The sequence below is a fragment of the Equus przewalskii genome, chromosome 8 (genome assembly GCF_037783145.1).
Source record: "Equus przewalskii isolate Varuska chromosome 8, EquPr2, whole genome shotgun sequence".
Lineage (NCBI taxonomy): Eukaryota > Metazoa > Chordata > Mammalia > Perissodactyla > Equidae > Equus > Equus przewalskii.
In genome coordinates this window covers 49898653-49911976 of record NC_091838.1, presented here as the reverse complement: position 1 = coordinate 49911976, position 13324 = coordinate 49898653, and the positions used below count along the sequence as shown (strand labels likewise).

Here is a 13324-nt window from a genome sequence, read left to right as displayed (position 1 = left end):
AGGACTCTGAAATATAAAAAGAACTCTTAGCTCAGCGAGTTCATGGATGGGCTTCATGATCTGTGTACTCCCTGAAACTCTACAGAAAATAACACGGCACATGAACATTGGCATTTTTCTGGGTAGAAGATGAATACTGAATATGTCAGAAGGTGTCAGAGGTTTAGCGCCTGAATCAGTACTGTACATAAACATACTTAAGTGACCACTACCATCCACCTGAACGACTCAGAAATCTTTAAGAGATTCCAATTTCCTGTTCTACATCATTTCAGTTACCCTTAAAATTTGTATAAATCATTATAGAATTTTAAAGTTTCTTTTCTTATTTAAGCATTGTTGATGCAATACTTAAGTTAACAACATAAATAAGTAAACTACACAACTTGGATACACATGACAGTGTTATACTTTTTAACATCTTTCTTTTTTGGTAAAGTTGTAGTAAGGGTACCTCCTGTCTGTATCAGTCACATATAATTAAGTTGCCTTGTCAAAAAACCTAAAGAATATTTCATAGCTAAATCCTTATAAAATAAAAAATGCCACTATAAATCAATGTGTCCTACCTGTGTCATTTTTTATCTTACCTTGGCAATTATTTCAGAAATATTTTTCAGGGACTGCTTGATTGGATATTTAGCCATGTCCCACTGAAACCTTGTTATATAAGTAACCAAGTCAACTGAAATAAGGGAATAAATTAATTACTGAGAAGGAAAAGAATGTTTTTATAGTTTGCTAAACAGTAATAGATTTAAATGCTGAAATTGGCATTGAGAAAAATTAGTAAAGATGCTTGTCTTTTCTGAAGAGTCCTGATTAAATAGACGTGAAACTGCATTAAGTAACTGGATTAATCAAAATTTTTACCTTGTAATCTGATTGGATCTCTTCTCCTTACTCAAAATTTAATATATATACATATAGATAAATGCTCCTTCTAATTTGATGACTTAATAAACAGAATATGCACATACCCATGATATGCCTCATATTCAGGAGAAAGAGACACAAAGATTAAGAAACTACTTCAAATTGTCTCCTCAATAAGCAGAATTTGACAAAAGTATCTTCTCTTTGCCAACTTAAACAAACTGAAAATGACCTTGTCTGTTAAAACCATGTGATGATTGTTTCTAGGACCCTCTCACTTTCAAATGAAAAAAATAAAAAACGTAGAGCCAAAGAGACACTCAACAACTAATTCACTGAAAGCTTAGTAATTAAGATGACTTTACCCCTCAAATCTGATGGGATCGAGGTCAGAGAAACCAAATGTCAAGTATGGCCAACTGGAAAAAGTAATTCACACCAAAATCTCTCTGTCAACTTCTCCCTACAGAATACCAACAAGTCAACAACGTAGGTGGCATTTCCAAAAGCAATTTTAGATGCAATGCTCCCTAGATTGTCAACCCCAATTCCACCTCCTAGGCTGACCGCCCTAGCTCACTGAATACCTAGAAGATCAGTAAAGGCACCCTAAATTAACATATGTTCCTTCTGCACCAAACACAAATTAACAGAAACAGTAAACAATTAGGTCAGGATGACTATTATATAAAAAGCAAGAACAAGTTAAGTTCTTCTTTCTTTTCCTTTTTTTTTTTTGCTGATTAAGTACTTATTGAGCATCTATTATTTGCAAGAACAAATGAGATTAGAGAAACACTGGTTTTAAAATACAGTGACTGTTGAGACTTTAGCCAAACTACTCCATACTGCTGCCTCGAGAACCATTTTACGTGGCCAAGTGCCTGCAGGGGCCTAGAAATCACACCAGCCCCTCCTTCAATAACAGCCTGCAGAGTCACAAGTAAACATAAGTTCCTGATATGACCCCCTGATATGACCCATGTGATAAGCACTCTCCCCAATGCCTAGGGCCTTCCTCTTGTGTACCCCTTAGATAAGACCCCCTCGAAACTTACCAAAGCCCCGCTTTTGGTTTGAAATGACCAACTCAGACTTAGCCTGGGAACCCCAACGTACTCCACCCACGAACCCTAAGAAAGGCATGTGCCCCAGGTCCCACTGCTCTCTCTGCACCACTCTCTGCCTGCACCTCGCCTTGACATTTCCACACGGCCCCCCTCCTCAAGGACCTGTGAGTAATAAACTTCTCTATTTTGCTTTCCCTTGAGGTCTTTTGTTGACTGTGGCTCACCATCCCATGACACCCCAGGGTTCTACTTAACAAACGTTAATTTAACGAAGTCACAATAGTGACCTTTATCACAGTAGGCTATACTGGATAGAATGAAAGGAAACAGTTATTTGTTATTATAATATCATATCACTGAAGATTAGCCTAATTTAAAACGAAGAAAATGCTAAAGTGGTATTTCATTAAAAAAACAACAAATTCAAGTACAAAGACAACAATGAGGTCAAAGTCATCTTTCAAAACCATCATTACACAGAGCAAACCCTATGTAAATATTAGTTTCTAGCTACAAAGAGGTCAGTAGTAGACTATTCTATGGGTACTAAAGAAATGCCATATTCAAATTTGAGGGTAGGAGGCCTTACTCTGCAATAAAATTAACAATTTCTATTCTAAGGCTGTAGCAGTTGGATGCTATTAGTTATGAAAAGCTGGAGAAAATAAGTATTCAACTGGAACAATGCTGTTATGGAACAAGACACATAACTTGGAAACACACTTGTAAGTGTGAGTTAACAAAGAGATTCAGAAAGAACTAAGGTAAATCTTTGTAATATTGCTTTTGGAAGGAGTTGACATCCATATCATAAGTTCTATTACATAAGATTGTCTTACATAAGACTGTGTTTCAGGGACAGAATGTAACTGGCAGTATCATCAAATTCAGTAATAATAATTACATTTTAATGGCTTTCTATTGCATTCAATATCCTTATCTATAGATCTTTTTTATATGTTCTTTTTTTGTTTTTGTAGCTAAGTCATTCACTTTATACAAGTCAATATCAAATCATGAAACATTAGCTTACCTCCATTGGCCAACAGATTCTCCTGAACTTTATCTTTACTATCCTCCAATACATCAGCCATATATTGAGCCACTTTCTTAACCACCCTTAGGAGGAAAAAAAAAAAAACCCGTAATCATTTTGAGGAAAAAGACCTAACTTGCATGCTATACAATGAACACATTATATAAAGACATGAATTTGACTACATATGTTCCCATTACACGTGTCTATATAATACAGAACAAATGTGACCTAACTTCTATAAATAATGTTCAAAGGATAAAATGGACCAAGAGTTTGTTATATGCAAAACTCAACTGAATAACTGTAGAGTTTTAAAGTAGACTACACACAATATATGCTTACTAAGTCTGGAAAGATAGTAGCGGGAAGCTGGTGAGAAACAACAGCGAGACGTTATATGCCGAAAAACTGGACAAGAGACCTGACTGCAAGGACCAAGAACAAAGCAGGAGGCAGGGAGTTAGCATTCACCAATTATATGCTTTCACTTAGGACAAAAGGGATCCAACAGGCAAGAGAATACAAGCAACAGTAATGATGAAGAGAGAGGTCCTGCATTATTTGTTCATTAACTATTTATTGAACATCTACTGTTTGCAAGGAACAACGCTAAAGAGGGAACCATAGCGCCAAAACTACTGAGGCATCTAGGTATTACCTTGTCAATCCCTTCATTTTATAAGTAAAGACACTGAGGTATAAAGAGAGTAAGTGACTTAGTCACAAAAGTCACAAAGTCACAAAACCAATTATTGGCAGAGCTGTGACTAGAAACATGGTGTCTTGACTTTGGAGTCCAGTGTTCAAAACACGGTGTCTTGACCTGAGTCCGGAGTCAAGTATACAAGACAAAATCACCAGCTTCACAGTGCTTAAAGTCGAATTGGAGAGATACTAAAAAACAGAAATGACTAAATACAAAGCAATTTGTGGTAAGTGCCAGCTGAGACTACCAGGTTAGTCAGAAGCATAAAAAAAAAAGGGACCACTTCCAGCTACTGTAATCAAGAAAGCATAATGGCTCATGGAAGGGCATTGAAGGACAGGAATGGTTTTGAAAGGATGATTTGATGGGAAGAAGTATATTCTTGCAGAGGGCATCATATGAGTCAAGATCAGGAGAGGTAGAAAAGGAATGGACATTCAGAGAATGATGATGGGTCCAAACTGCCTGGATGTTGTGCTGAGAAGTGGAGGTTAGGCTAAGAAGGTAGGCTGGGGCCAGAATGCAGACAGATAGCCTCTGATGTCAGACTTCAGAGAGAGGTGTAACACGGTCGGAAACAGGGCTTCAGAGAATTCTTCTGATAACTATATGCTCAATGGCAGGGAGGGCAAACTGGAAGACAAATTAAGGAACTCCTGCAATATGAACCAATAAGGGCCAGAAAAAAGCAACAGAAGAGCTAAATTTGAATGAGAATCCTATACTGAATGACCTCAAACCTGAGAAAGTAGAACAATTTCAGAAAAAATGATGTAAGCCATAAATCTTCAACGTGTTTAACTTGGGATTTGTACATATACTTGGCTATGTCTCCAAAATTCACCCATTCCTTCAAAGGAGACAAATCATCATTCCCATACAAATTGACAAGCTTTTTGTAAAAAGAACCATTTGCTATGAACATTCAAAAAGGTGCACGTTTACCAGAGAAACAGTTCAGCATATAAAATTGCCTGGAGTCAAATTTATAAACTTAACATTGCATAACTCAGACCTTCACAATCTACCTGTGCATCTTTACAAGAGTATCTTTGCCAAAGTACACATGGTCACTTAAAAAACAAATCTGCTCTAATGATTAGATTACTGAAAAAGTATAAACTATGATTTACTCCGTACCCCACAATGTTCAGACTTTAAAAACTGGAACATTTAAGTCATTAAGTTACCATCTGTCAATTCTACCAAGGTCTAACAACCACATGATTTTTAAGTTCCTCATAACTTGCAGGAAGACTGATGAAGACAAGATCGCATAACAGTGCGGAAAAGAACAGCTGACAAACTGCACAGGTAACTTTCAGTTCTACTGACCAAACGAACTGCATTTGCCCTAAATACTCTTCAGACTCCTTCCCTAAAAATGTGAGCAAAGTATATTTGGGACATCCCATTGACAATTTAAAGAAAGACCTATAAAGCCACTGAGGTGATTAATAAGGATCCAAATAAGGGTTAATAATTATATTCTCAGGAACCTCCCTCCTCAACGTCTCTTGGCTGCATGACCTGAAATCATAATGAGGTCGATGGGGATGCAGGGAAGACAACCACCTCAGGGACAGCAACTTCAAAAAGTTTCCTCAAACTCTTAACTAAAAACCTATAATCAAGAAACCAAGAGACAATTCTTACCATCAATAGGTCCTTTGAGAATATCATCAATTATTATTTTCACATTTGCTCTATATGAATACATGGAATTGTGAACCCTACAAGTAACTTGTTACTTTTTCTTTCATCTTCTCTTTTTCATTCTTATTGCCAAGTGCCTGGCCTTAGGTGACTGAAGCTTTTAATATTTCTTGCCAAATCTACTGTAAAACTGTCTCCTAACTGACCTTTTTGCCTCTAATATTAAAGACCATGAGTACATCTTTAGATCTGTTTATTTCCTTACTACACGTTGTTATGTTAAGAGGTCTCTCTGCAACATCTCAGCCTCTATTACCACAGCCATTTCATTATGGTGGTTCCATCAATTCAGAAAAACCTAACAGATAAATGGGAAACCCTTCAGCACAGATTTCAAAAACAAGTTCCCCTCTATTCAAATCCATTTCCTTAAAACTTCAATCAAATGTACACTTCTAGGATTCTCCAAAATTCTGTGTTTTACGAATTACACCTATTTACCTAAGCCCTTTGTATTTAAAATCTCTGCATTCTAAGAGTCAAAGGAACTGTAGACTGATTCTGCCAATTAATCAAAATGCAGAAAGTTATCAAAGATTCTATACCCATTTCAGCTAATATACACTGTATACACTGTGTAATATACACTAATATATACTGAATTTCAAAAATGACTAAAACTGTAGTTTAAAAAAACTCCTCTAGGGGCTGGCCCATGGCACAGTGATTAAGTTCGGCATGCTCCGCTTCAGTGGCCTGCGTTTGCAGGTTTGGATCCCAGGTGTGGACTTACACCACTCATCAGCCATGTCGTGGTGGGGATCCACATATAAAGTGGAGGAAGACTGGCACAGATATTAGCTCAGGGCTAATCTTCCTCAGTAAAACTAACTAACTAACTAAACTCCTCTAATATAACTGAATTTTGAAGACAAAAGCATCACCATCTTCAAATAAATGGCATAACATCCTATGTTCATGGCTCAAAGACTTAATACTGTTAGGATGGCAATACTCCCCAAATCGATCTACAGATTCAACATAATCCCATCAGAATTCCAGCTGACTTCTTTTGGTGATCCTAAAATTCATATGGAAATGAGAGGAACCAGAACAGCCAAAACAATCTTGGAAAAGAAAAGCAAAGTTGGAGAACCCACACTTCCTGATTTCAAAACTTACTTCACAGCTACAGTAATGAAGACAATGTGGTACTGGCATAAGGATGGAAATACAGAACAGAAAGAAATATGGAACAGAACTGAGAGTCAAGAAATAAACCCTCACATTTATGTTCAATAGATTTTTGGCAAGGGTGTCAAGACAATTCAATGGAGAAAGAATAGTCTTTTCAACAAATGGTGCTAGGACAACTGGACATCTGTATACAAAAGAATGAAGCTGGACTCACCATATACAAAAATTAACTCAAACTGGATCAAAGACCTAAATGTAAAAGCTAAAACTATAAAACTCTGAGAAGAAAATATAGACATAAAACCATGTGACCTTGGATTAGGCAATGGTTTCTTAAACATGATATCAAAAACACAAGCAACAAAAACCAGATAAATTGAACATCAAAATTAAAAATTTTGTGCTTCAAAGGACACTACAAAGAAAGTGAAGACAACCTACAGAATGGGAAAAACACTTGCAAGTCATATTTGATATGGGACTTGTATCTAGAAGATATAAAGAACTCTTACACTCAATAATAAAAAAAGCCAACTAAAAAATGTGCAAAGGATCCAAATAGATATTTCTCCAAAGAAGAAACACAAATGAGTAATAAACACATGAAAAGATGCTCAACATATCATCAGCCATAAGGGAAACGCAAATCAAAAACACATGAGAGTTAGCCCTGTGGCCTAGTGGTTAAGTTTAGCACACTCTGTTTAGGCAGCCTGGGTTCGGTTCCTGGGCATGGACCTAAGCCACTTGTTGGCGGCCATGTTGTGGCAGCAAACCACACACAAAATAGAGGAATGTCAGCTCAGGGCAAATCTTCCTCAAGCAAAAAAGAGGAAGATTGGCAACAGATGTTGGCTCAGGGTGAATCTTCCTCAGCAAAAAAACCCCACCAAAAAACAAAAAAAACAACAACAAAAAAAACAAGGAATACTACATCATATCCACTAGGATGGCTATAATCAGAAAAGTGGATAGTAACAAGTGTTGTCAAGAATGTGGAGAAATGAGAACCTTCATACACTGCTGGTGGGACTGTAAAATGGCGCAGCTGCTTTGGAAAACATTCTGGTGTTCTCCAAAATGTTAAAAACAGAGTTACCATTTGACCCAGCAATTCCACTTCTAGGTACACATCCAAGAGAAATGAAAATATATGAGCACGCAAAAACTTGTACACAAATATTCATAGCAGCATTACTCGTATCAGCCAAAAAGTGGAAACAATCTAAATGTCCATCAACTGACGATTAATAAAAGGTGGTATATCTACACAATGGAATATTATTTAGTAATAAAAAGAAATTAAATATTGATACATGCTACAACATGGATGATCTTTTTTTTTTTTTGAGGAAGATTAGCCCTGAGCTAACTACTGCCAATCCTCCTCTTTTTGCTGAGGAAGACTGGCCCTGAGCTAACATCTGTGCCCATCTTCCTCTACTTTATATGTGGGACGCCTGCCACAGCATGGCTTTTGTCAAGCGGTGCCATGTCCGCACCCGGGATCTGAACCAGTGAACCACGGGCCGCTAAGAAGCAGAACATGTGCACTTAATCGCTGCGCCACCAGACCGGCCCCTGGATGAATCTTGAAAACATTATGCTAAGGAAAAGAGGCCAGTCACTAGAGACCACATATTATATGACTCCATTTATACCAACTGTCCAGAATAAGCAAATCTAAAGTGTCAAAAAGCAGATTAGTGGGCTGTGGCGGGCAGGGAGTGACTGCTACTGGGAACAGGATGTTTATGGTGGGCGGGTGGGGGGGGTGGGTGATGAAAATGTACTAAAACTGATTGTGGCTACACAACTCTGTGACTATACTAAAAATCACTGAATTGTGCACTTTAAACAGGTGAACTGTATGGTATGTAAACTATATCCAAAAAATGATACCAGAAAGAATCAACAATTTCACAAACAAGTGCATTTTATCGTATGTAAATTATAACTTCATAGATTTACAAAGAAAAAAAAAGTCATCCTTTTTTAAAACCATTCCAATAAGCAGCGTATACATATAACAAACCCAATGGCCAGATAGTCTAATGAGATATTCTCATTTTGCTCTAGTCTACATAAAAAGTACGTTACCCTTCTACAAACGCATCCAGTTTAGCCAGTTCATCCGACAAACCAACCAAGACATCCAGTGTGCCAACCTACAAGGGAAATACAGCATTTTATTACTTAGGTTTCACATCCTTTTTCTTTTTTTTAAAACAAGATGATACCCCGGGGCTGGCCCCATGGCCGAGTGGTTGGGTTCGCGCGCTCCGCTGCAGGCGGCCCAGTGTTTTGTTGGTTCGGGTCCTGGGTGCGGACATGGCGCTGCTCACGGGACCACGCTGGGGCGGCGTCCCACGTGCCATGGCTGGAGGAACCCACAATGAAGAATACACAACTATGTACCGGGGGGCTTTGGGGAGAAAAAGGAAAAAGAATAAAATCTTTAAAAAAAAAAACAAAACAAAAAAAAAACAAGATGATACCCCATCTTGATTTGAAGGGCCTTAAGTTCTCCATATTTTATTTCATAATGTGCAAGAGTGGTTAAAAAATGTTTTCCAGACATTTCAAAGCTGTTTATGTGTACGATATAATCCTCTAATTCATGGGTACAACCACCATTTAAGAAGCGAAGACTGCCAGGCAGGCCCGTGCCTCTGCCTGCACCACCCAGCGACAGTGCAACATTTGAAGCCATGGTTTACAACAGCAGCTCTTAAGCAAAGGTCCGTGACCACGCCCTGGAGGGTCTGTAACTGAATTTGTAACAAAACTGTTACGTGTGTAAATGAGCACGTTTTGGAAGAAATGTCTACAGTCTCTATCAGTGTCTCCAAGGAATTTGTAACTCCTAAAATATTAAGAATCAGTAATTTTAAGTATTTCTTAAATGAGTGCTGTGTATAACTGCCTCATTTAGGTAACCAACAAAATATAAATATCATGATCTTTTCTAAAAGTTCAGTCAAGCTTACTGGCAAGCCTGCTTCACTTTGAGGCCGCTAGATTACTGATCTTTAATGAATGTTAAACAGATGGACTAAATTAAATAACTAGGTTAGATTTGCCAAGTATGATTAAAGAGGTGCAATGGTAAAACGTGTATAACATTAGTGAGCATTATATGAATTTAATAACAGAAAAGTGGATTCACTGTGATATTTAAGAATATATAACTAAGATTTTTCACTTCTGCAAGTCACATTTGTGAATGTAATATATCAAATATTTTCCTAAGATTTAGAAAAGCACAAAAACTTGGGAAAAATGTGATTTCATTTTGGTAATTTATTTCTAAAATCTCAATTTCCTCCTTATCTAAAAACTGAAGATTAGAAAGAACAGATAGATTTCAAATTATGCCAATGGCTAGGGATGGGAGAGTTTTCTTTTGAAGGAACCTCATCTCTACAAGAAGGCAAGTGGAGACAACTGCCCTCCCCTTCCTGAAGAACGCACACACTACTTTGCACAGTGCAGTTTGACCTTTAAGTCAGGAATGTTGAACTTTGAAGAAATAGCAAGATTGTTGTTCTTTGTAGTTGCCGCGTGCAATTTCTCCCATGTCTGCTGACATGTTTTCTCCCCAGGAGCCGATATAAGCCAGAACTCAGTCATGTTTGTTACCAAGTATTTGTTCCAAAATCAAGAGAGACTCTGAAAAGTCAAACAAAATAAAACAAAAAATACATTTAGTATCATTTGTTTCTAATATTTCACAGTCACAGGATAATTGATAAGTATAACCTGTTTCAAAACTAATCCAACACTGGCATATGACGCGAAACAAAGTCAAATTTAGTTACCTGGAAGTAAATCCCTGTACAGGTTTCCTCTGCTACTTTTTTTTTTTTCTGCTGAGGAAGATTAGCGCAGAGCCACCATCTGCGCCAATCTTCCTCCACTTTTTTTTTAACATATGGGTTGCTGCCACAGCATGGCTGACAAGTGGTGTATGTCTGGGCTCAGGATCCAAACCCAGGCCACTGAAGTGGAGCATGACAAACTTAACTACTATACCATGGGGCTGGCCTCCCCTGCTACCCTAATGTTCACTTTATGCCACTTTGCTTTTATGAAAGACCTACATTAGTACCTATTTTTGATAACCGAAAGAAATCCAAAGAGGATTTTTGCTTGTGCGAAAATAGCATTCAGCTTTTGTCTAGCAGTGAGCCCTCATAGAGGCAGCATGCACCATGAGCAGCAAGAGTGCTGCTGCCAAGCTCCTTCCCCGGGAACTACACCAAGCATCAGCCACCGGAGCTCTTAACTGTCTGTGAGCATCTGTGCTGTAGCTTGATTTATTTTGGTAGGTTATTTTTGGGGTCTGCTCAAAATTTTTCCCATATAAATCAATGGTAATTGCTTCTTCACTTTAGGCCATTCTGGCTTATGAAAGGTTTCAGCGGATAGTATGGGGAGCCTGTAAATGGTAAAAGGTGAATTACTTATGATACTAAGAAAACAAGATGATAAAGAACTAATACACGAGATATCTAATTTTTTTTAAAAATCAGAAAATATCCTAAAATGGATTCAAGAAGTGAGACTACCCAAAATACCAGCCACCAACAGTTTCATTCCACAAAATGTCATCCATACACATCCCTGGCACACCAATATGTATTCCTAACAGAAGAACTTAGCTTTGGTCCACAGCTAACATCTTCCTTTGAGATGTTTTTCAGCTGAGCTGGGCTTTCGCCTCAGAGAAATGCAACTGCAAACCGCTCTAAACCAGCTGTGACCCGACTATGGCAGCATCGGCTGTGCAGACGGACTTGGAGGCGACCTGCAGTTGCCTCTGCTCCATTACCACACGTAAATCTCCACCACTGTGTACCTCGCTAGGCACCTTCCAGTAACATCTTTAAACCTCTCTGAACAATCCAGATCTTCTAAGTGATGGTATTTTTTGAAAAACTGAGGTTTTATCATAATTATTTATACAAGTGGTTCTCTTAAAAGAAGCATATTTGATAACACATTAAATATGTGTCATGTTATACCTCCTCTCCTCCAAAAGTGGCAGGTGATAAAATCAATTGTCAAGTTCCTCCTGATGATACTGTTAAATTATCTAAACTGCAGCTTCTTCAAAGACTGTAACAATATGAACTATTACAGCAGATGTCACTATCATACCATTTAGAGTTCTGGAAAATCTTTTTCGTCCAACAGATTTCCAAAGGATTTAAAGAAATAAGAGAATCCCATTTTCTCATCTATAAATACCTGCCCTAAGCTACTTCACACAGGTTTTATCAGATCAAATGAAATAAAGTCATGATAATGCTAAACAAAGCTAGAGTCCAGAAATGTCTAGGAAAACTACAGAAAGTTCTCTAATTCCATCTTTTTACTGGAGCCCTCTCTAGAGCCTGTTTGGAGATGAGGAGGAAACGGTGTCTTCTGTTTGTACTGTGTTATAACATCTAATACATTATCTTATTGAATTCTCACGACAGCCCAATGAGCTAGGTAGTAATACTCGGACACATTAGTAATTTACCAAGGTCACACAACCGGCAGATGAGGTTCAAATCTCACTGTGTTTGACTGTAAGGGCCATTTTCCTTCTGTTGTGTTATGCTAGGAGAGAGAATGTTCTGTATCCAAGCTCACCTGAGCTCTCCTACTGGAAGAGAGATCCACATGCAACCTTCAACTCTTTCACCCTATGCTTTCTTCCAGGCTCACAGCACCTTGTAGGGCTAATGAATTCCACTAGATAAAGGGATGTGAGCTTCCCTTCCTTCTTCTTTTCATCCAGGATCATCACAATTTCTAAAACAGCATCACCCAGCATCCAAAACTATCCTACCTCCTATAAGGAGCAATGACTCTCCAAACAGAAAAGCAAATTTTTTTTTTTAAATTAGAGATTCAAGAGACCTGGAGATCACAGAGGAAAGGGCACAAACTTTGGAGTCTCAGAATAGTTAACTATCTGACTCTACCCCTCTACTAGGTTCCTCATCTGTAAAGTGGAATCCCACAAATCTCTTGACAGAGCTGCTGGAAGGAACGAATACAACGATGAACCTAGATCCTCTCCCTCCCACCTGGCCTCCCTTCCTGGGTGACTATGGGCTGCTGTCCCAACCCATCCTACCACCAAAGGCTATTCCCAGTCCCAGGTGGGAAACACCTTGTTTACTTAATTAATACCTTATAAAGGCCACCATTACGCACTTATCCCACTATCTTCCCTCGTTTCTTCCTCTCCTGACTGGGAAATCCTGAAGGGCCAGAAACTTTTCTTCTGTGAAGCCCTAAAACCCAGCATACACAATTCCTGCCTACAGCAAGGACTTAATAAATTGCTTGTTTTATTAATAAATGAAATGTCATTATAACAATGACTCTGAATCAATCAAAAAGTCTGATCAGAGAAAAAATAAGGGCCAAAAAATATTTAAATTGTATTTTTCTTCAATTTTTTTTATCTAGAGTCTTTCAGAAAACATCCTAATTTTAGAGTACCTCATAAAATTAAAAATTGGTAAAGTTGCAGATTACTAAGCCTACGTCTTTTGTTATTCTAAGGGTGAATACAGCCAAAAATATGAGAGGGCTTGAGAAAGAACCTATTTGTACTTTAGGCAAAACCATGGCCTCAATTCTTCTATCCCCTAGTCAAAGCAAGCTAACTATAAGAAGAGCCTGATGGGAGACACAAGCTACTTAAGTATCCAAGGACGAATTTAAGAACAGCATCAAGAAGTCTTTTGCAAAATCCCTTTTTTCTCTGTTTTTAAA

At 38.0% G+C, this 13324-nt stretch overlaps 1 protein-coding gene across 4 annotated transcripts in view; it reads right to left on the bottom strand.

Annotated features, from left to right (window-relative positions):
* Nucleotides 1-13324, bottom strand: part of ATP6V1C1 (ATPase H+ transporting V1 subunit C1) — a 42394-nt gene that overhangs the window by 17938 nt on the left and 11132 nt on the right. For all 4 annotated transcript variants that reach the window (XM_008541058.2, XM_070630732.1, XM_070630733.1 and 1 more), the window contains 4 exons: nt 10046-10216; nt 8645-8712; nt 2980-3065; nt 591-685 (listed from right to left, as the gene is read on the bottom strand). In XM_008541058.2, the coding sequence (XP_008539280.1) occupies nt 591-685; nt 2980-3065; nt 8645-8712; nt 10046-10177 (381 nt within the window). In that variant the 5' untranslated portion in view covers nt 10178-10216. The remainder of the gene's footprint in view (nt 1-590; nt 686-2979; nt 3066-8644; nt 8713-10045; nt 10217-13324) is intronic.